Source organism: Rhineura floridana, chromosome 1 (assembly GCF_030035675.1).
Source record: "Rhineura floridana isolate rRhiFlo1 chromosome 1, rRhiFlo1.hap2, whole genome shotgun sequence".
NCBI lineage: Eukaryota > Metazoa > Chordata > Lepidosauria > Squamata > Rhineuridae > Rhineura > Rhineura floridana.
The window spans coordinates 167,110,213-167,134,510 of record NC_084480.1 but is presented as its reverse complement, the minus strand read 5'-3'; the positions used below and the strand labels follow the sequence as shown (position 1 = coordinate 167,134,510).

Here is a 24,298-nt window from a genome sequence, read left to right as displayed (position 1 = left end):
TGTGATTGCTTTTTAAATGCTTTAGATGGTTTTTTTTAGCATTTTGATTAATGATGTTCTGGGCTTTCTGGGGGGAAAGGTGTAAAAAAGAGACTTTTCCCCATAAGAATGAATATGTATATCATGTTCACTTCAGCATTCAAAACCACTGACATGCTTCTGTTTATTTTTCCATTCCTTATTCGTTCCTCAGGTGCTATGGATCAGGAGTATGATACTGAAATGCCCTTCAAAGCTGGTGCCCCTCTCTCCAAAGACAAGGGTAAAAAAGCATAAGAATACACACCTCAGTATCATATAATTCGGCCAACTTGGTGAGATGGGTATTGGAGGCATTGCTTTACAGTAGTTCCAATCCTATCTTCAGGGTCGTTTTCAGAGATAGCATTGGATGATTGTCTTTCAGGCCCCTGGCAGTTGTGTCGTGGGGTGCCGCAGGTTACCATCTTGTCCCCCATGCTGTTTAACATCTATATGAAGCCCTTGGAAACAGTCATCAGGAGATTTGGGGCAAGATGTCAGCATATGCTGATGATGCCCAGCTCTATTTCTCTGTAACATCTGAATTGGGAGAGGCCATGCAAGCCCTGGAGCGCTGCCTGGACTCGGTGGTGGGCTGGATGAGGGCCAATAAACTGAGTCTGAATCCTAGCAAGACGGAGGCACTATGGGTTGGTGGTTCCTGAGTTCAGATAATTGGTCAGTTGCCTGCTTTGGATGGGTCGTACTTCCTCTGATGGATGGGGTCGTACTCCTTTTTAAAGATGTTTTGTTTTAATGTATTTTAAAGTCTGTTTTTATGATGTTTTTGGTGCTTTTGTTTGCTGCCCTGGGCTCCTGCTGGGAGGAAGGGTGGAATATAAATCAAACAAATAATAACAATAATAATTGTCAGTTGGAAATGTTTCCTCTACAAGCCTTCTGTAGGTGTAGAGGAAGCTGCAGCTGTTCTTGATTCCATGGTCCGTTTTAAAAAAAAAAGTGTACAGGTGAATTCTGAACAAGGAAAAGCTATGTATCAGTTATGTATCATTTCATTATTTAATTGAATTAAAACAGCTCAGAGCAATAAGTAATAAGGGCAGCCTAAGGTCACCCTGAGCTAGGAGTCAAATCCTGAAAGAACCTATATCTTAGGAGACAGATCCTAGGAGAAGGAAGCCTATAGAAAGCTAGTTTTCAACACCACCCTAGCAGGAAAGCTTCAGGAGACACTGTAAACAAGGCTAAATTCCAGTCGGAGAGAAGGGGGAAAAGGAAAGTCCACCAATACATACAGGGAGAGAGTCAGCTCAGTCCTTGCTATAAAGGGCAGCTTTAGCCTTCCTTAAACACAACCACAAGCTCTGTTTCCCTAGGTTAAAGAAAAGTCAGGCTGTTCTAGGTGGGAAAACAACAAACAAAAAAGACTCGCCTGGAAGTCGCAGCCCCTGGCTTAGATTAAAAGCAGCCAAAAGCTAGGCTAGTTTGTCCAGGCCAGAGTGCAAGGCACCACTTAAAACTACAGGGGAACTTGCACTGATAAAAGTGGTTGTTGTCAGCAAATAAAATAAAAATAGAGTAAAAGCTAGTTAACCTTTCTTAGTACCACTAGTCAAAGTCCTTAAATAGCCCTGCCCATCACTAAGGAAGGAAGCCTGCCTTCCTGCCTTCAAAGGAAGGAAGCCTGAGATAATCCTAAAGAGTTAAGCCCCAGCTGATAGTTGAGCCATCAGCCTCAATTAACGCATCATTGGCTGGCAGCAGTAGCTGGGAGGGACCAGCCACACATATAAATTCAGAGCACCCTAGCGAGGGAGCCTGCTCCACGAGCTAGAGGGAGCCCTAGCTGACGAAGCGTCAAGGCCCCAACTGACAAAGCGCCAAGGCGAGTTAAGCAGCAGAGTGAGTTCGGCAGCAGGGCGAGGAGGCCAGGGCCTCCCACTCTGCCTGTCTGTTCCCTGACCTCAACTAAACCGCAGTTTCCAACCCATTGACATAATAAACCTTAAACAAAACTATGCACGTAAGAAGCCAGCAGGCGTGTGGGGGCTTTCCAGTGTTTTGCACTGCCTGCAGCATGTATGACTATCTGCCTGTTGGACAGAAGTCGTGGGTGTGCTCTCGGTGCAATGAGCTCCTGGCTCTCCGGGAACGACTTCATTTCCTTGAGGCCAAGGTGGCTGACCTGGAAAAGCTGAGAGAGGCAGAGAGGTGTGTGGAGGAGGCCTTCAGGGACGTTATAGCTGTGTCCCACTCCAAGGATGATAGCTCTTCTGCTGTCATGGAGAACGATGGTCTCGGGGAAGGAGAGCATCCAGCTGAGGAAGAGGGAAACGATCCCTTAGAAGGGACCCATTCCTTGAGGGATGAGCAGCGATCCTCTTGTGCCGAGGATATATCTCCAGGGCGTGGAAGGATCCTTGTAGTGGGTGATTCGATCATTAGGAACATAGACAGTGGGGTGTGTGATGGGCGTGCAGACAGCAAGGTGTTTTGCCTGCCTAGTGTGAAGGTTGCAGATATCGCCCATCATTTAGATAGTTTGGTAGACAGTGCTGGGGAGGAGTCAGTGGTCGTGGTGCACGTTGGCACCAACGACATGGGGAAATGCAGCCGTGAGGTCCTGGAAGCAAAATTTAGGTTGCTAGGTAGGATGCTGAAAGCCAGGACCTCCAAGGTGGCTTTCTCTGAAATGCTACCAGTTCCACGCGCAGGACCAGCCAGACAGGCCCAGCTTCGCAGTCTCAATGCGTGGATGAGACGATGGTGTCGGGTGGAAGGGTTTGGATTTGTTAGGCACTGGGGAACATTTTGGGACAAGCCGGGCCTGTACAAAAGGGACGGGCTCCACTTGAACCAGAATGGAACCAGCCTGCTGGCACTTAAAATTAAAAAGGTAGCAGAGCAGCTTTTAAACTGACTGAGGGGGGAAACCCGACAGGAGCTGAGAAAGGTCCGGTTCGGAATAAACCTCCCCCCTGGGATAAAAACCAAAGAAATGATGAAATTTTAAAAGGGGTAGGCCTAGAAGTAGGCATTGTGAGAGCAGGGGCACAGGATATAAATTCAGAAGAGCAAAATTACCACAGGCCAAACCACAAGTGCCAAAGACACTTGAAGAGAGACACTGCTTACAAGTGCCTGTACGCTAATGCTAGGAGCCTCCGAACCAAGATGGGAGAACTGGAGTGCTTGGTGTTAGAGGAGAGCATTGATATAGTGAGCATAATGGAGACCTGGTGGAATGGAGAAAACCAGTGGGATACGGTTATCCCTGGATATAAACTATATCGGAAGGACAGGGAAGGACGTATTGGTGGCGGAGTCGCTCTATACGTGAAAGAAGGCATTGAATCCAGCAAGCTTGAAACCCCGAAAGAGGCGGACTCCTCCACAGAATCGTTGTGGGTGATGATACCATGCCCCAGGAGGGATTTAATACTGGGAACGATCTATCGTCCCCCTGATCAAAATGCTCAGGGAGACCTTGAGATGAGATATGAAATTGAGGAAGCATCCAGACTAGGAAATGTGGTAGTAATGGGTGACTTCAACTACCCAGACATAGACTGGTCGCATATGTGTTCCAGTCATGACAAAGAAGCAAAATTTCTAGATATTGTAAATGACTATTCCGTAGACCAGTTGGTCATGGAACCGACCAGAGGGACGGCAACCCTAGACTTAATCCTCAGTGGGGACCGGGACCTGGTGTGAGATGTAAGTGTTGTTGAACCGATTGGGAGCAGTGACCACAGTGCTATTAACTTAAACATACATGTAAATGGCCAATTGCCAAGAAAATCCAACACAGTCACATTTGACTTCAAAAGAGGAAACTTCACAAAAATGAGGGGATTGGTAAAAAGAAAGCTGAAAAACAAAGTCCAGAGGGTGACATCACTCGAAAATGCTTGGAAGTTGTTTATAAACACTATATTAGAAGCTCAACTGGAGTGCATACCGCAGATCAGAAAAGGTACCGCCAGGGCCAAGAAGATGCCAGCATGGTTAACGAGCAAAGTCAAGGAAGCTCTTAGAGGCAAAAAGTCTTCCTTCAGAAAATGGAAGTCTTGTCCGAATGAAGAAAATAAAAAAGAACACAAACTCTGGCAAAAGAAATGCAAGAAGACAATAAGGGATGTTAAAAAAGAATTTGAGGAGCACATTGCTAAGAACATAAAAACCAACAACAAAAAATTCTATAAATACATTCAAAGCAGGAGACCATCTAGGGAGGCGATTGGACCCTTGGATGATAAGGGAGTCAAAGGCGTACTAAAGAACGATAAGGAGATTGCAGAGAAGTTAAATGAATTCTTTGCATCTGTCTTCACAGTGGAAGATACAGGGCAGATCCCTGAACCTGAACTAACATTTGCAGGAAGGGATTCTGAGGAACTGAGACAAATAGTGGTAACGAGAGAGGAAGTTCTAGGCTTAATGGACAATATAAAAACTGACAAATCACCAGGCTCGGATGGCATCCACCCAAGAGTTCTCAAAGAACTGAAACGTGAAATTGCTGATCTGCTAACTAAAATATGTAACTTGTCCCTCGGGTCCTCCTCCGTGCCTGAGGACTGGAAAGTGGCAAATGTAACGCCAATATTCAAAAAGGGATCCATAGGGGATCCCGGAAATTACAGGCTAGTTAGCTTAACTTCTGTCCCTGGAAAACTGGTAGAAAGTATTATTAAAGCTAGATTAACTAAGCACATAGAAGAACAAGCCTTGCTGAAGCAGAGCCAGCATGGCTTCTGCAAGGGAAAGTCCTGTCTCAGTAACCGATTAGAATTCTTTGAGAGTGTCAACAAGCATATAGATAGAGGTGATCCAGTGGACATAGTGTACTTAGACTTTCAAAAAGCGTTTGACAAGGTACCTCACCAAAGGTTTCTGAGGAAGCTTAGCAGTCATGGAATAAGAGGAGAGGTCCTCTTATGGATAAGGAATTGGCTAAGAAGCAGAGAGTAGGAATAAACGGACAGTTCTCCCAATGGAGGGCTGTAGAAAGTGGAGTCCCTCAAGGATCGGTATTGGGACCTGTACTTTTCAACTTGTTCATTAATGACCTAGAATTAGGAGTGAGCAGTGAAGTGGCCAAGTTTGCTGACGACACTAAATTGTTCAGGGTTGTTAAAACAAAAAGGGATTGCAAAGAGCTCCAAAAAGACCTCTCCAAAGTGAGTGAATGGGCAGAAAAATGGCAAATGCAATTCAATATAAACAAGTGTAAAATTATGCATATTGGAGCAAAAAATCTGAATTTCACATATACGCTCATGGGGTCGGAACTGGCGGTGACTGACCAGGAGAGAGACCTCGGGGTTGTAGTGGACAGCACGATGAAAATGTCGACCCAGTGTGCAGCAGCTGTGAAAAAGGCAAATTCCATGCTAGCGATAATTAGGAAAGGTATTGAAAATAAAACAGCCGATATCATAATGCCGTTGTATAAATCTATGGTGCGGCCGCATTTGGAATACTGTGTACAGTTCTGGTTGCCTCATCTCAAAAAGGATATTCTAGAGTTGGAAAAGGTTCAGAAGAGGGCAACCAGAATGATCAAGGGGATGGAGCAACTCCCTTACAAGGAAAGGTTGCAGCATTTGGGGCTTTTTAGTTTAGAGAAAAGGCGGGTGAGAGGAGACATGATAGAAGTGTATAAAATTATGCATGGCATTGAGAAAGTGGATAGAGAAAAGTTCTTCTCCCTCTCTCATAATACTAGAACTCGTGGACATTCAAAGAAGCTGAATGTTGGAAGATTCAGGACAGACAAAAGGAAGTACTTCTTTACTCAGCGCATATTTAAACTATGGAATTTGCTCCCACAAGTTGCAGTAATGGCCACCAGCTTGGATGGCTTTAAAAGAAGATTAGACAAATTCATAGAGGACAGGACTATCAATGGCTACTAGCCATGATGGCTGTGCTGTGCCACCCTAGTCAGAGGCAGCATGCTTCTGAAAACCAGTTGCCAGAAGCCTCAGGAGGGGAGAGTGTTCTTGCACTCGGGTCCTGCTTGCGGGCTTCCCCCAGGCACCTGGTTGGCCACTGTGAGAACAGGACGCTGGACTAGATGGGCCACTGGCCTGATCCAACAGGCTCTTCTTATGTTCTTATGGCCCTTGCCAAAATACCTATCTAAATGGCAGAAACTGTTAAACAAGTTTGTGCACAAAGGTAAGTGAAGTAGGCTGACACACAACACGTTATATAGACCTTGTATGAAAGGAGGTCTTGGCATGCCAAATTTTAAATTGTATTGTGAAGCTTTTCAATTAAAGCAGCTTCTATGCATTATACGAGGGTCAGAATCAATCCTGTGGGCACGACTGGAACTCACCCCATCTTTTCCGGCCATTAAAGCCATACCTTTTCTGAAGCTCACATGGGCGAGTATTCGCAAAATAACCAAACCATTACTTAAGGTGACTTTGTCAGTTTGGAAGAGATGGCATGAAAAAACTAGCCCCAGAAACATCCCCACTTACCCCCATATTAGATCACCCCGGTTTTTGTCACGAAGATAAGTATAGCCAATTCAAAGCAGGGAAAGCCAAAGGAATATATTGTATTAAGGATATCATAGTGTCATGCCATTACAGGTCAAGAGTTGACCAAAGCACTGCAAGAAGTTAAAGCCACTTGGTTTCAAATCCTACAAATTCATTCTTTTGCGTCTAAATTATTTAAAAAAGGAGACAGGCTATGATCTTTAACAATGTTTGAGGCTTTATGCGTTGGAGAATTTTGTATTTCTCCCTGTGGGTTCTTTGCTGGGGGTCCTTTAAGTAAAATTGAAGACACAGGCTTGGAGCAAAAAGGTAGGCCTTTATTGGATGACAAGTGTACACTTGGTCAGTCTCCCTCCTAGTGAGTGGAGAACTGCAACTTGGCACTGTTTGCCTGGGGTTTTTATACATTTCAGGACAAAGACTTTAGCATCTACCAATCAGGATTTAACACATCAGAATGACATAGACATGATAGTATTACACAGGCATTTTGCATAGGCATTGCATAGGTACTGTACTTCTCTGCATCGTGTTCTAGTGAATTTGGTGTTCTAATGAATTTGGCAATGTTCAGTACTTCACATGAAAGTACATTTTTACAGTGAGCTAAGCGTCTCAATTAATGAGCTAAGCATTTTAGCTGTTCTGCAATTCTTTCTACGTCTTAGAGGTACCAAGATATTCAGCACAGTGTTATCAATTGTTTTGAGTACAAGTAGTTCCAAACGGCCAGCATAGTCAGGGAGACAGCTGCAAGAAGACAAAGATCTGGCTTCCTACTAAACTTAAAATGTTATGAACCTTTATAGCTTTATACCTTTATAAAAGAATGTCTTTGCTTATTGGTTATGTGTATTGAGTTCCCCATTAGCCATACATGTCTGTATATATAAAATTCCCCATCATATGCTCCAATCCCACACATCAGAAAGGGTAGCATTTAAACTCTATACAATGCTCATGGATGAAAAACATGAGGAATATCCAAGGTTTGTGAGCAATTTGGGAAGAGGAATTGGGAACTAGTATAGATGAAAGTCGATGGGATGCAATATGGACCAAACCCCCATTTAAAACAATCTCTGCTAAGATTCAGGAGGCATCAATTAAAACAGTACATAGGTGGCACTGGACTCCAGTCCAACTATCTAGGATAACTAAATCCTACATGTTGGTGAGGTTGTGGGGAAAGGGGATCCTTTCCACATATGTGGTGGGATTGTAGTGTGATGAAACAATTTTGGATAAAAATATGTGAATAATTATCTGCAGTAATGAAACAATGCCTTATTCCTGAGACAGGCTTAGCACTACTAATGCTGGAAAGTGATCAAAATCCTAAACTAAGCCACAAGGACCTAGTCTCATTCTTATTAGCTGCAGCCAGGTTGATTATAGCGAGGCACTGGAAGTCTTCAAATTGCCCTGCTATAGCAGAATGGTGGAAAGCAATTTGGGAAAGAGCACTGTCTGAACGACTGACCCAACACCGTAAAGTTCTTAGAGGGGAAGCAGAAAACTATCATTTTGATATAGTATGGTTCCCCTTCGTCAGCTATAGCCTGCTCCACGAGCTAGAGGGAGCCCCAGCTGACGAAGCGTCAAGGCGAGTTAAGCAGCAGAGCGAGTTCGGCAGCAGGGCGAGGAGGCCAGGGCCCCCCACTCTGCCTGTCTGTTCCCTGACCTCAACTAACCCGCGGTCCCCAACCCATTGACGTAATAAACCTCAAACAAAACTATGCAGGTAAGAAGCCAGCAGGCGTGTGTGGGCTTTCCAGTGTTTTGCACAGCCTGCAGCATGTATGACTATCTGCCTGTTGGACAGCAGTCGTGGGTGTGCTCTCGGTGCAATGAGCTCCTGGCTCTCCGGGAAGGACTTCATTTCCTTGAGGCCAAGGTGGCAGACCTGGAAAAGCTGAGAGAGGCAGAGAGGTGTGTGGAGGAGGACTTCAGGGACGTTATAGCTGTGTCCCACTCCAACGATGATAGCTCTCCTGCTATCATGGAGAACGATGGTCTCGGGGAAGGAGAGCATCCAGCTGAGGAAGAGGGAAACGATCCCTTAGAAGGGACCCATTCCTTGGGGGATGAGCAGCCATCCTCTCGTGCCGAGGATATATCTCCAGGGGGTGGAGGGATCCTTGTAGTGGGTGATTCGATCATTAGGAACATAGACAGTGGGGTGTGTGATGGGTGTGTAGACCGCAAGGTGTTTTGCCTGCCTGGTGCGAAGGTTGCGGATATCGCCCGTCGTTTAGATAGTTTGGTAGACAGTGCTGGGGAGGAGTCAGTGGTCGTGGTGCACGTTGGCACCAACGACATGGGGAAATGCAGCTGTGAGGTCCTGGAAGCAAAATTTAGGTTGCTAGGTAGGATGCTGAAAGCCAGGACCTCCAAGGTGGCTTTCTCTGAAATGCTACCGGTTCCACGCGCAGGACCAGCCAGACAGGCCCAGCTTTGCAGTCCCAATGCGTGGATGAGACGATGGTGTTGGGTGGAAGGGTTTAGATTTGTTAGGCACTGGGGAACATTTTGGGACAAGCCGGGCCTGTACAAAAGGGACGGGCTCCACTTGAACCAGAATGGAACCAGCCTGCTGGCACTTAAAATTAAAAAGGTAGCAGAGCAGCTTTTAAACTGACTGAGGGGGGAAACCCGACAGGAGCTGAGAAAGGTCCGGTTCGGAATAAACCTCCCCCCTGGGATAAAAACCAAAGAAATGATGAAATTTTAAAAGGGGTAGGCCTAGAAGTAGGCATTGTGAGAGCAGGGGCACAGGATATAAATTCAGAAGAGCAAAATTACCACAGGCCAAACCACAAGTGCCAAAGACACTTGAAGAGAGACACTGCTTACAAGTGCCTGTACGCTAATGCTAGGAGCCTCCGAACCAAGATGGGAGAACTGGAGTGCTTGGTGTTAGAGGAGAGCATTGATATAGTGAGCATAACAGAGACCTGGTGGAATGGAGAAAACCAGTGGAATACGGTTATCCCTGGATATAAACTATATCGGAAGGACAGGGAAGGACGTATTGGTGGCGGAGTTGCTCTATATGTGAAAGAAGGCATTGAATCCAGCAAGCTCGAAACCCCAAAAGAGGCAGACTCCTCCACAGAATCGTTGTGGGTGGTGATACCATGCCCCAGGAGGGACTTAATACTGGGAACGATCTATCGTCCCCCTGATCAAAATGCTCAGGGAGACCTTGAGATGAGATATGAAATTGAGGAAGCATCCAAACTAGAAAATGTGGTAGTAATGGGTCACTTCAACTACCCAGACATAGACTGGGCGCATATGTGTTCCAGTCATGACAAAGAAGCAAAGTTTCTAGATATTCTAAATGACTATTCCGTAGACCAGTTGGTCATGGAACCGACCAGAGGGACGGCAACCCTAGACTTAATCCTCAGTGGGGACTGGGACCTGGTGCGAGATGTAAGTGTTGTTGAACCGATTGGGAGCAGTGACCACAGTGCTATTAAATTAAACATACATGTAAATGGCCAATTGCCAAGAAGATCCAACACGGTCACATTTGACTTCAAAAGAGGAAACTTCACAAAAATGAGGGGATTGGTAAAAAGAAAGCTGAAAAACAAAGTCCAGAGGGTGACATCACTCGAAAATGCTTGGAAGTTGTTTAAAAACACTATATTAGAAGCTCAACTGGAGTGCATACCGCAGATCAGAAAAGGTACCGCCAGGGCCAAGAAGATGCCAGCATGGTTAACGAGCAAAGTCAAGGAAGCTCTTAGAGGCAAAAAGTCTTCCTTCAGAAAATGGAAGTCTTGTCCGAATGAAGAAAATAAAAAAGAACACAAACTCTGGCAAAAGAAATGCAAGAAGACAATAAGGGATGCTAAAAAAGAATGTGAGGAGCACATTGCTAAGAACATAAAAACCAACAACAAAAAAATCTATAAATACATTCAAAGCAGGAGACCATCTAGGGAGACGATTGGACCCTTGGATGATAAGGGAGTCAAAGGCGTACTAAAGAACGATAAGGAGATTGCAGAGAAGTTAAATGAATTCTTTGCATCTGTCTTCACAGTGGAAGATACAGGGCAGATCCCTGAACCTGAACTAACATTTGCAGGAAGGGATTCTGAGGAACTGAGACAAATAGTGGTGAGAGAGGAAGTTCTAGGCTTAATGGACAATATAAAAACTGACAAATCACCAGGCTCGGATGGCATCCACCCAAGAGTTCTCAAAGAACTGAAATGTGAAATTGCTGATCTGCTAACTAAAATATGTAACTTGTCCCTCGGGTCCTCCTCCGTGCCTGAGGACTGGAAAGTGGCAAATGTAACGCCAATATTCAAAAAGGGATCCATAGGGGATCCTGGAAATTACAGGCCAGTTAGCTTAACTTCTGTCCCTGGAAAACTGGTAGAAAGTATTATTAAAGCTAGATTAACTAAGCACATAGAAGAACAAGCCTTGCTGAAGCAGAGCCAGCATGGCTTCTGCAAGGGAAAGTCCTGTCTCAGTAACCGATTAGAATTCTTTGAGAGTGTCAACAAGCATATAGATAGAGGTGATCCAGTGGACATAGTGTACTTAGACTTTCAAAAAGCGTTTGACAAGGTACCTCACCAAAGGTTTCTGAGGAAGCTTAGCAGTCATGGAATAAGAGGAGAGGTCCTCTTGTGGATAAGGAATTGGTTAAGAAGCAGAAAGCAGAGAGTAGGAATAAACGGACAGTTCTCCCAGTGGAGGGCTGTAGAAAGTGGAGTCCCTCAAGGATCGGTATTGGGACCTGTACTTTTCAACTTGTTCATTAATGACCTAGAATTAGGAGTGAGCAGTGAAGTGGCCAAGTTTGCTGACGACACTAAATTGTTCAGGGTTGTTAAAACAAAAAGGGATTGTGAAGAGCTCCAAAAAGATCTCTCCAAAGTGAGTGAATGGGCAGAAAAATGGCAAATGCAATTCAATATAAACAAGTGTAAAATTATGCATATTGGAGCAAAAAATCTTAATTTCACATATACGCTCATGGGGTCTGAACTGGCGGTGACCGACCAGGAGAGAGACCTCGGGGTTGTAGTGGACAGCACGATGAAAATGTCGCCCCAGTGTGCGGCAGCTGTGAAAAAGGCAAATTCCATGCTAGCGATAATTAGGAAAGGTATTGAAAATAAAACAGCCGATATCATAATGCCGTTGTATAAATCTATGGTGCGGCCGCATTTGGAATACTGTGTACCGTTCTGGTCGCCTCATCTCAAAAAGGATATTCTAGAGTTGGAAAAGGTTCAGAAGAGGGCAACCAGAATGATCAAGGGGATGGAGCGACTCCCTTACAAGGAAAGGTTGCAGCATTTGGGGCTTTTTAGTTTAGAGAAAAGGCGGGTGAGAGGAGACATGATAGAAGTGTATAAAATTATGCATGGCATTGAGAAAGTGGATAGAGAAAAGTTCTTCTCCCTCTCTCATAATACTAGAACTCGTGGACATTCAAAGAAGCTGAATGTTGGAAGATTCAGGACAGACAAAAGGAAGTACTTCTTTACTCAGCGCATAGTTAAACTATGGAATTTGCTCCCACAAGATGCAGTAATGGCCACCAGCTTGGATGGCTTTAAAAGAAGATTAGACCAATTCATGGAGGACAGGGCTATCAATGGCTACTAGCCGTGATGGCTGTGCTGTGCCACCCTAGTCAGAGGCAGCATGCTTCTGAAAACCAGTTGCCGGAAGCCTCAGGAGGGGAGAGTGTTCTTGCACTCGGGTCCTGCTTGCGGGCTTCCCCCAGGCACCTGGTTGGCCACTGTGAGAACAGGATGCTGGACTAGATGGGCCACTGGCGTGATCCAGCAGGCTCTTCTTATGTTCTTATGAATAGTTCCCTGAGGTTAGATGCCCCCCTTACTCAGATAACCATATGGAAAGGCTATGTACAAGTATCACTGTAGAATGAAATGTGTTAAAACGTGGTGAACTAGTATATCCTGTAAGTGGGGAATTAATCAAACAATGCATTTATGTACGACTGTCAGTTAAATAACTGTTAAGTGTTCAGTGTTTAATGTATCTGTTGAAAATAATAAAAATGTTAAAAAAGTGTACAAGGTATAACCATTACTGAATTCATTTCAGCTGATTAAAAGGGGCTGATGTCTTTCCCTGTCACCTGTACCAATTGCATGTTCTCCCTCTTGAAATTGCCCCCTTCCTGGTGTAATCAGGCTGAAGAAACATAAACAGGGATCTGAGTCCCATTAACATACAATGCTATAAAATTAGTATGGTAGTGTTTGAAAATGAATGGGTTTTTAACATAGTAACCACTGAATACCACATTGTTGACAAATCCTATTATAGGTTGTTTGGGCAGTTGACCCAAAAAACAAATTTTCTTGATTGCAAACTAGGCTTCTTGTGGGTATGCTAAATACTTTCATCTCCACATGCTTGATATGGTATATGGTGGTGGCTGTCAACAGGGCCTCCCCATGTCCTCACTGTATACCTGGTATTATTTTTACCCTTTGCACAAAGAGAGGGGTGGTTAAGATGTCCACTTTGTAATCCTCATTGGCATCACTGCTCATCAAACAGAATGTGTCTTTGCTATGGTTGAGCTTGATTTTTCACATCTACTCCTTTCAGCAGCATTTCTGTTGAAGAAACAACTCTCTGTGCAAGGTTTCCACCCTCTGTTAGAATAATTTGCTTCAGACTACCTGCAGTGTCCTTATAGAAGCCGCCTCCTGAAAATTGCATGCCAGGGGTGTCACTGCTATCACGGAGAGTCCGCTCTATCATGACCCTGTAGGTGTAGTGATGTCCAGTTGGCTAAAAAGAGAGGCTGTAGGGTAGTTGATTAAAGTAACTCTCTCGCCCCCAACTATGTCCAAGCCATCCGCTTTCAGCAGCATGTTGTTCAGGTTGCTTGTCTGTGTGAGCAATAATTAAAAAAGGTCAGAGTGTCGAATGAATGAATGCCATTTTTAAAAATATATCTTTATTGCAGCTCTTCTTCATCATCATTGCTTCTAAGGTTTGGGGGTTGGCACATGCTCATTACTTTAAAATGTTTAGGAGGGTCCTAGGCATAGCTGTGAGGCCTTCTGTTTAACTCCTGGCCCTCTTTTCAAGTACATCATGCTAGTACATCTGCGGGTTCATTTTTTAAAATAATGTGCTCCACTATATCTCCTGCAATGTTTTGTATGGCAGTTTTGACATGCGGCTTAATAAATTCCAAACCTCTCCTTAAAAGAGATGTGGCATTTCAAAAAAATCTTGAGAATGTGCTGCCTAACCCCGAGCCATCCCTGTAGAAGCCAGGGAGCCCTTGGCCCGTCTCAGCCTTATAGCAAGCTTTGTAGACTTCAAGGTCTCCATCATCTTTTCATTTTTAAAAAAATTGGATACTTGTTTTTGAGGCTGAATATGTTAACCTCATCACCACCACCTTGCCTACGAGGAATGACACACAATTGTGCTGATCCATCTTTATTTCAATAGTGATTGTGTCATTGTGCTCAGGAACACATAATGTGGCTTCTCAAAAGGAATTGAGAAGCCACATGAATGTTCCCTCGCACAGGTATGCATGCAGTAAGGGTATGAAGAAATCTCTCATTAGCTGATGTTTTACAATATCCATGTCCGGTACAGCACATTAAATATCCCTATGTTATCCAGCAGTATGCAGTTTTCTCTTAACAGGTTGATTCAGCAATACTCCAACTATGTGTGCTGCATCAACAGAAAAGGTATAAATCCCAGGGCCTCTAAATCTCACCTGAGTGATCTGAGGATCATAAAATAGTTGTATTTCAGGAGCATGCTTGTTCGTTTGTATATCACTGTTCATGTGCATAACTAAATCTGCAATGCCTGTGTAATCATCTGCCAGTGGGGGCAGGGGTAGGGGCAAGTCCACAGACTCCTCCATGGAAATCCCAGAAAGGTCCACACACCTGCAGTTGAGAAAGATGGCAGAGTCCATAGCTTCACAAGCTGGGTGTTTTTCAATCTCCTATATCAGGAGGCGGGTTCAGTGATACTGTGAGTGGGATGATGATGTCAGAGAACCTGCTCTTCTCCTAATTTAACTCTTGGACATTGCAGAAGGAGCTTAGGAGGACACCGCAGAGGGAATTCAATGAGGGATCTCTCATTTAATGCACAAGCACTACATGTCTAGGTGGGTGGGGGATGGGGCCCTCATCAAAAAGAGAGGGTGAAATAAAAAAGGGGGGTTCTTATAAAAATGAGGAGAAATGTAAAAAGGGATTCCAATGAAAAAAGGAGAAATCAAAAAGAGAGATTCTAATCCAAAGGATGGGGTGAAACCAAAATGGGAGATCATAAATGAGGGAGAACTCAAAAAGGAGGATTCTAATCAAAAGGAAGGATAAACAAATGAGGGAGAAATAAGGAGGGTTCTAATTGATAGGAGGGGAGTGATATAAAAAAGGGAGGGGAAAACAATCCTAAGGACAAGGTAGGGGTGAGACTAACTATTAGAGGGTGCTGTAACACTTCATCCCAGTGATGGTGGCTGCTTGTGCAAAAGAAGAAAAGGGCTGTGGGAATGGGCATGGCCTTCAATTGGGAGGGGTACCCAACAGCTGCAAATATACTCCCATGAAACAAAAGGCCCCAACAGCTGCAAATATACTCCCATGAAACTTATTGGAGTTCAGATCCAACTGGAAACTAAGCTTCCCATGAAGCTTATTGGATTTTTTACTTTACGCATAGTAAGCAGTGGATAAAATACAGTTTGTTGGCCCATTAGTAACATGTATTTCCAACTGATTGTATTTTTTAGTCCTTCTTCATTAGATGTTGACACTCCAAGAGCTTCAAAACAGCACGCCTAAATCATTCTGTACTCCTCGTCCTCTGATTCATCATCCACCTTCATTACAGGGTGATAATATATCACTGTGCTTATGCCAGCCAGCCAGGCCACCAGAGTTCCTCCAAAAAAGATGCAGAATGCAATCAGAGCCGTGAATATGAAATCTTCTGTTTCTAAATGCACAAGGCATAGGTAATGGAGCTTTGATTCTGCCTCAAGGACTGTTAGACCCTTTAGAAGTTCTGGTTTGCTGCAAGTGATTTCCTCAGAGTCTGAAGAAGGGAGAAGAACAAAACGAGGGGTTACAGTCAGCATTTTAAATAGTGGCTGATATATCTATAATTGGATTTAACAGATCAAAGACAAGCCAGCCAAGGGTCCTCTATCTAACACTGGCCTAGTCTAGTTCATCCAGTTGTGACAGAAATTCATCCTCCAGAACAGACCCCCCATATACAGTATCATGTACAACCCCCACTTTTCTTACGCCCCCCCCCCATGAGCTAGATTCAAAGTATTATATATTATTTTTCAGTATGGCTTGGTTCACATGTATTGGTAAACCGGAGTTAAACATATTATAGCTTACTGGGAACAAGCAAATATGCTGCTGCATGCTGTTCAAATTGTGTCCTTTGGTGCACTGGTGGGAGGAAAGAACCAGAGTGCTGGTGTAGTGTTGTGTGAGAACTAGCACTCATAGTTTGTTTCTCATAAGCCGTGAGAACAAGTCAAGAACAAACCAGGGTTTATTCTTGGCTTGTTGTCATTGAGTTTTTTTTAGAGAAATTAACTACATCTAATGGTAAAACATTGTGTTAAGCAAATGTGTATTACCTAATAAATGGAACCTGCAACAAAATGTTGCTCTGTGAAGTGGTCCTCTTCAGTGTTTCAGCAAGCTGGCCACACTTTCTTTCAGGACACCGTTTCAGGGGTTGCTAACATGGCACCTACATGTGCCACTCCTGCCAGTACTTCCTATAGTACCCACAAAAAGGTCTCTATAAATATCTGTTTAAAAAAACACAATGTATGAGAGGCTGTTTCCTCTTCCTGTTCAGTTCCTGTTTGTACTGGCTTGGCCTCTCCTGTACACCCCCAAGGCAGCCATATGAGTGATGCTGTACTCCCATGGCATGCGTTTTGTGACTAGTCCTCATGGCACTTTCTCAAATTTCCAAATATGCCCATTGACCTAAAAAAGGTTGGCAATCCCTGCTCTATTTCATCTCATCCTTGCCTCGCAGTTTCCCCCTGTCTCCCAAACTCAGCATTCTGTGGTCACTGAGCATGCTCAGTCCTCATTGGGTTGCTCTGGGTTGGGTTTTTCCCCTTATTCCTCCCTATTTTTTCTTCTTCTTCTGTAAACCTTGGGGTTTACCTGAGCACTATGATAATCTCTTCTTTCTTAGTAATCTTTTTTTGGCATAACCATTATAACTCAGTGCTTGAGTTCACTGCATCAAAATACTGTTTCAGACACATTAATAAAAAAAGAGGAAATCAAACAAAAAATTTAAAATAATGATCTTGAATGCATTTTCATCCTTTGTTTCATCAGACAGTTTTTGCCAAAGCAATGTGTTTTTTACTGCAGTCCTAATCCTGTCTACTCAGAAATGTCCTACTGAATTCTATGGTGCTTACTCCAAGGTAAATGGGGTTAGGCTGCAATCCTAACTTCATACAAGTTGCATTATATCAATGCTGCTGTGGCTGATACATTTTGTAGATGTTCATTTGCAAAAGTTACCCTATTAACAGCAATATAATGCCAAATGGATTAGGTTTCATTGAGATATGTGGAATCCAGCTGTTCCCCTTATAGTGCCTATAGGCTCCTATCTGGAGCCTAAATAAGGGTCTGAAACTGCTTAATAATATGCTTTTGTATGCTGCAGGCATATATTATTGTACTTTGTTGTTGTTATGTGCCTTCAAGTCGATTACGACTTACGGCGACCCTATGAATCAGTGACCTCCAAGAGCATCTGTCATGAACCACCCTGTTCAGATCTTGTCAGTTCAGGTCTGTGGCTTCCTTGATGGAATCAATCCATCTCTTGTTTGGCCTTCCTCTTTTTCTACTCCCTTCTGTTTTTCCCAGCATTATTGTCTTTTCTAGTGAATCCTGTCTTCTCATGATAACCTCAGTTTCATCATTTTAGCTTCTAGTGACAGTTCTGGTTTAATTTGTTCTAACACCCAATTATTTGTCTTTTTTGCAGTCCATGGTATGCACAAAGCTCTCCCCCAACATCACATTTCAAATGAGTTTATTTTTCTCTTATCTGTTTTTTTCACTTTCCAACTTTCACATCCATAGATAGAGATCGGGAATACCATGGTCTGAATGATCCTGACTTTAGTGTTCAGTGATACTTCACATCCCATCATCACATCCCATCATCAGCTAAAGTGTGACTGGTATGTACACAGGACAGGGCCTTCTCAATAGTGGTGCCCAGACTGTGGAATTCCCTCCTTTGTGAGGTGTCTTTATTTCTCATCATTTTCTGATGGCCATTGGACTTTTAACACTTAACTGTTTGTCTCAATCCCTGTGGCAGTGTTTCTCAGACTGTGGGCTGGAATCACCAGTGGGCCTCAGTTTTCTTTCAGGTGGGCCTCAGGCCACCCTCCCATTCCTCAGCGGCATCAGCAGCTTCCCATGTGCACAGTTCATAAGCATACACAAGAGTAAGAGTTGGTTAGAGAACAAGGCTGTACCATGCAAGGGAGGAAAAGAGAGAAGAGGAAGACGGAATGCCCAGCCAAGTATAAGGAAAGGAGAAATGGAAGGATGGATGAACTGAGGGAGAGGAAAAGAAGTGTCTTCCTGCTTCATGCTCCCATACCCCAATCCTACCTGCCTGATCTCCTGCCGAGTCAGGAAGCCTTTGAAGGGTGAAGAGTGAGAGGGGACATTGAAGTGAAATAGAAAGAGAGATAAAAGGTTAATTAAAAAACACCTGGGAATAGAGGGGATGGGGATAAGAAAGGAAAAGTGGCATAGGAGGAAGAAGTGAATGTAAAAGCAGCAGGGAGGAGAGATGAAAGAAACTGGCATTTTTATAAAGGAACAAATTAAGTGTGAAAGAAGGGAGAAGAAATGACAGGAGATGAGTGAAAAATACACTAGCCTGGTTTACATGGCACAGTAAACCAAACTATGGCTTACCAGGACCACATGACCATGCTGGCTCCTGGAAAGGACCTCATGGCTGTTTTACTCCTCTCCAGTCCTTTTAGCTCAACATGGTGTGGCAGCTAAGCCAAAGTTTGGTTTAATGTGTCATCTAAATCCAGGATTATATTTAAATGCTCTCCTCCTTAGCCAAGGTTTGTTCTTGGCTACGGTTCATGGCTAAGGAGGAGAGGGGTTAAACATGATCCTGGGTTCAAACAACACGCTAAGTCAAACCTCGAGGAAAAACAAACCCAAGTATAGCTTCCATGTCATGCTGAGCTAAAAGTAGCAGGAAGAAGCAAAACAGCTGCAACGTCTTCCCTGGGAGCTTGCACTTCTGCACAGTCCCAGCAAGCTATCGTTTGGTTTACCCAAGGAGCAGCTGGTGGGTCTTCATTGCTTTCCTGACTTCCCGGTTACTGAGAGGGAGAGGGACAAGGCAGTGGAGAACACGGCACAGCAGCATGGTCTTGATCTGAGCCTGCCCTGCTCCAAGCTTGTATCCTGAGCTGGCTCAACCCTGCTCCCTTCCCCCTCTCACAACACTCTATCCCAGGGCTTTTCACTGGCTCCTGTCAGCAGGGATCCCGCCACCTGCATGTTCGATGGGTGGAAAAGGGAAATCAGCACTGACTGATGTTTGCAGCACTCTGTCATCAGAGGCCAGGTTTGCATTGCTTTGCTAGTTTTTAACTGCAGCATGCCATCTTAACAATGGGATGGTCGGAATATGAACAGAATCCCTATTCTCTCCCAGTTGCCCTGAACTAGGAGCAAATAAATTTGGGACTTTGGAAGCTTGGAAATTTAAAGCTTGGAAAAGAAGGTGAAATTCATATAAACCACAACTGCCTCCTCAATCTCCTGCCATCATATCTATTATTGATGCTGCACCAAGAATTCAGGTGGACACAACTGGGAAAGATCAACTCCTTCAAACTCATCTATCCAGGTCTTAGTAATGCAAGCCAGATCTGCACCCTCCTGAGAATTATTTCCTGAATGAAAGAGTTATTATTACAAATTTTTTAATTCTAACCTTTAGTTCCTGTGCATTGCTTTAAGATTACTGTAAATAGGCCTATCACTGTGGGATTGTCTTGAAACTATCATTAGAAGATTTCTTTGCGATACAGTCTGAACTGCTCTGAAAAGAGAAAGTGAATCAGGGAGGGAGTGGATAAGCTAGGGGTAGGGATTGTAGAAAGGGTATAAGCATGCTTATTGTTCTGTTGGCTCCAGTGTGTCTCTCTACCTCTCTCTGAAAACAGTGGCACATGATGCTAGTCAAACCTCGCCCCTTTTTACTGTAAATCCTGATGGGAGTAGCTTGAGTGCGTTTTTTTTAAATTCAGCTTGAAAGATGCACAACTGATTGGCAGATCAACCCATTCCCTCCTCCAGACCAGGTCCATTAGGAAACACTTTGATCTGGCAACTAGAGTATTTACAGTGAAAGAAAACTACTGTTTAAAATCAGTGTGCGCCTTTTGGAGTCATCTCTCTTGGGGCTCATAGATGCAGGGCAGTGGAATTACTGTGTGTAGGAGAGCTAGGCTGCTCCTCCACCAGTGCCGAACTAGTATATTTGTAACTAACAATGCAAATATTTCAGAAGTGCCTTAAGTCTCCAATGATCCCTCGTTCCAGGAAGAACCATACTTGGGTCAACACTGCCCCTGAAACTTCTCACTGTTTGGGGAAGTGTTCTTCACTGGGCTCCTGCTTGGAGGAAGGGTGGGATATAAATCAAATAATAAATAAATAAGTGTGCCTAATGATACATATATTTCTAAACTCATATTTGTGTCATTCACGTATTACATTTTCAAGCGTAATATAATGTGTGAAATGGCCCTATTATATAGAGCATATAATAAGGGAAGATCCAATAGATATTACTATTCTAGTAACTATTGGAAGCTGTCTTTGTTGTTACTTATTGCAGACACAGGATGTCTCCCATTAACCCTGTTTCTCTGTATAGAGGTAAATCCTTCTTGTGCAAATGATTTTTTTTTTTACCATTTAATATGTTCAAATATCTCCTTTTGATCAATGCATTGAAGACAATTCCCACTTTAAAATTAAAGTTTATAATTTAGTACATGCCTGGCTGTATAACAAAGGCAATAGCTGCCAGCCAGATTCTGGAATTTGTTACTGATTAATTTGTTGGGGAGCCTATAAAAGATTCATTCAAGTGTGTATATCCAGAGACATGGAAGTGACTCAAGGGGGTAATCCAGTCTCTGCAAATAGAAAAAATGACTCCATAGAACTCTGAAGAATGGAAGCGATATTATTCATCACACAGAAAGGGCTCACTTGGATATAGAGTATCAGCCTTCTTCATCCAATTGCAAAATTCCAAGAAGTTGCAGTCACAATTCCAGGGGTTACCCTTTATACCCAAAATATGAAGGTTGTGCAGATGTCTGAATAATTCAGCACTGATGTAAGTCAAACCACAGTCACTCATATCCAAGTATCTCAGCAGGGAGTTGCTTTCAAAGGCTTTCTCTTTAATATCCAACATCATTGGGTTGCTTGAGAGATTCAGCAGCAACAGCTTATTCAATTGTGAGAAAGTGTGGGAAGTTATGTAGGAGAGTCTATTGAAACTGAGGTCCAAGTACGTCAACTTGACTATACCAGGAAAGGTAAAATCTAAGCCCATTTCTACCAGGTTGTGGCTACAATCCAGATAGACCAGCTCATTTAGATAGCTCATTTGTAATAGTGGTAAGCTGCTGAGGTTGTTGTTGGCCAGAATCAATTCCTTGGTAATCAGTGGAATTCCAGTTGGAACTTGGTCTAACATCTTCCCACTGCAGTTCACTTGCCACTTTTCACAGGTGCATTCTTGTGGACAACTAAGGCCCCTTTGTGTCCATTTTATTCCTATTAAAAAAGCTATCCACAAGGATGTCGAACTATGGAAAGAGGGCAGAACGAGATGGCCCATACTGTATACCTTTCTTCTTGAAATGAAGAAGATAGTTTGCCTTCTTTCCAACTTCAGCAGTAAATGAGAACCACTTCCTGCTGGAACAGCTCCATGTCATCTCAGTTGGTACCTGTTACCTTTATGACATCACCAGTTTGGCCCACAAATCTAGAGTGATGATTTGTCTGTTGTGGCACACAAGGAAGTCTGCCTGAGGTCATGTATTCTGCATTCTAACAAATGTTCATCCCTTTTTTGCCTTTATTACTTTCCCCCTCCCAGTATTTTATAGGGACACTCTTAGAAGAACCTCACTCTCCTATAATATGTTTTGAGTTATATGAGTTCAAAACAGAGTCAACAGGAAGACTGTGCAGATTAAAACTGGGGAGGGGGGAGTTTTCCCCTGTGGCAAAAGCGTATGTTGGTACCAGCTAGACAGTTTGGGGGAAGGTGTTCTATAATGGGGCGCCACAACTGAGAAGGACTCTCTCAGGTCACCAGCTACCTCACCTCAAATGGCAGGAGTGACCTGGGGGAAAGATTCTGAGGATCATTTCAGTAACAACATTACATAAGAAGAGTCTGCTGGATCAGGCCAGTGGCCCATTTAGTTCAGCATCCTGTTCTCACAGTGGCCAACCAGGTGCCTGTCTGAAACCTGTAAGCAGGAGCTGAGCGCAAGAGCATTCTCTTCTCCTGCAGCCTCCAACAACTCAGGAGCATACTGCCTCACTGTGGAGGCAGACCATAGCCATTGTGGCTAGCAGCCTTGGACAGGCCCATCCTCCATGAATTTGTCTTCCAAGTTGATGGCTATCACTGCCTCCTTTGGGAGCGAGTTCCATAGATTAAGCACATGCTGTATGAAAAAGTACCTTCCTTTATCGGTCGTGAATATTTCAGCATTCAGCTTCACTGGATGTCCACGAGTTCTAGTGTTATGAGAGAGGGAGAAAAACTTTTATCTATTCACTTTCTCCATGCCATGCATACTGGTGTAAACTTCTATAATGTCTTTTCTTTAAACCAAAAAGCCTCAAATGCGGCAACCTTTCCTCGTAAGGGAGTTGCTCCCTCCCCTTGATCATTCTGGTTGCCCTTTTCTGAACATTTTCCTACTCTACAATATCCTTTTTGAGGTGAGGCAACCAGAACTATACTCAGTATTCCAAATGCAGTAGCACCATAGATTTGTATATTGACATTATGATATTGGCAGTTTTATTTTCAGTTCCTTTATTAATGATCCCTAATATGGAATTTGTTTTTTTCATAGCTGTTGCACATGGTCAATATTTTCATCAAGCTATCCACTACAACCCCAAGGTGTCATTCCTGGTCAATTACTGCCAGTTCAGATCCCATGAGTGTACATGTATATGTGAAGTTAAGGTTTTTTTCTCCAACATGCATCACTTTATACTTGCTCACAATAAATTGCATTTGCCATTTTACCACCCATTCACTCAGAGGTCCTTTTGGAACTTTTCATAATCTCATTTTAACAATCCTAAACAATTTAGCATTATCAGCAAACTTGGCCACCTCGCTGCTTAACCCTAACTCTAAATCATTTATGAACAAGTTAAAAAGCACAGGTTCCAATACTGATCCTTAGGGGAATGGACTTTTTACACCCCTCCATTGAAAGAACTGTGCATTTATTCCTAGTCTCTGCTTAATACTATTTAACCAATTCCTGATCCACAAGAGGACCTCTCCTCTTATTTCATGACTGCTAAGCTTATTAAGAAGTCTTTGGTGAGGTACCTTATCAAAAGCTTTTTGAAAGTCCAAGTACACTGTGTTAACTGGATAACCTCTATCTATATCCATGTTGACGCTCTCAAAGAATTGTAATAGGCTGGTGAGACAAAACTTGTATGCTGCTGGAACAGCAACAGCAAAGAAGTACAGTAGGTAGAAAAACAACTGTATGTTGAAGCAGAAGTGGAGAGTGGAGAGGTGAGGAACAACAAAGGGGAGGAAACTCACTGGAAAAGAGTGACAGCAGCAAAAGAGCTAGAAGACACTCTGTACTGGTGGAACTATGGAACCACTTTCAGACACTTGAGGATGAAACTGGAGGACAGCCTGCAGAGGAAGAATTATAGGAGACACTGTGCAACAGTGAGCAAGAGGCTGAAGCTCAGTCAAGCAGAAGCACCCTGGAGGATGGATTAGAGATGTGACCGAAGGATTGCCATCACTCAAAAAGCCCTCTGATACGTATCCCTGTCTTCTCATCCATGTGGAAGCTAATGATACTGCCAAGCGGTGCTACAAAGAAATGACGTCAGACTTTGAAGCTCTAGGAAGGAAACTCAAGGACTTTGGGGCCCAGATAGTTTTCTCATCCATCCTTCCAGTACTTAGAAGAGGAGTAGAAAGGGAAAGAAAAATACTCCAGGTGAACGACTGGCTATGAAGGTGGTTCTAATGCAAGACATTTAAATTCTGGGACCATGGGCTACCCTTCCTGAAAGTTGGCTTTAAACTGAATCTTAAGGGAGAAGAAGACAAACTTGGAGGAAGCAACTGACAAAAACTTATGCATAGTAACAGAAACTGAAAGAATGGTTCTAATGGGGCCCAATAAAGGAGAACCTCAGATTCACCCATTCCCAATTCCGACATTTAAGCTATGGTCTTATTTTGCTTGGGACATATCTACACCATGAGTCTATATTGGTTTTATATAAGTTTAACTGTCAAGGCTTTCCACCAAATATCACAGTAATTATAACTGGAACAGGCAGTGGACATTTTCTGTTAGAGGGCACCACCCTCCAAAACTGCAGTTCCCAAAG

The 24,298-nt window shown here is 43.5% G+C and overlaps 2 protein-coding genes across 2 annotated transcripts in view; one reads left to right on the top strand and one right to left on the bottom strand.

Annotated features, from left to right (window-relative positions):
- The window catches only part of ADCY10 (adenylate cyclase 10), a 230,898-nt gene that overhangs the window by 4,508 nt on the left and 202,092 nt on the right, over nucleotides 1-24,298 (top strand). The window contains exon 2 of the mRNA XM_061584568.1: nucleotides 194-262. Within this exon, the coding sequence (XP_061440552.1) occupies nucleotides 199-262 (64 nt within the window). The 5' untranslated portion in view covers nucleotides 194-198. The remainder of the gene's footprint in view (nucleotides 1-193; nucleotides 263-24,298) is intronic.
- LOC133375563 (leucine-rich repeat-containing protein 52-like) lies at nucleotides 15,358-21,503 on the bottom strand. The gene is made up of 2 exons (XM_061607318.1): nucleotides 20,864-21,503; nucleotides 15,358-15,614 (listed from the first exon to the last, which is right to left on the bottom strand). The coding sequence occupies exons 1-2, from the start codon at nucleotides 21,501-21,503 to the stop codon at nucleotides 15,358-15,360; spliced, it is 897 nt and encodes a 298-aa protein (XP_061463302.1).

Coding starts and splice junctions, on each gene's coding strand:
- LOC133375563 (XM_061607318.1), bottom strand. CDS start 21,503: ATGGGCCATCTCGTTCTGCCCTCTTTCCATAGTTCGACATCCTTGTGG. Junction 15,615..20,863: donor GGCTGATACTCTATATCCAA/GTGAGCCCTTTC, acceptor TCCCTTCTTCAG/ACTCTGAGGAAATCACTTGC.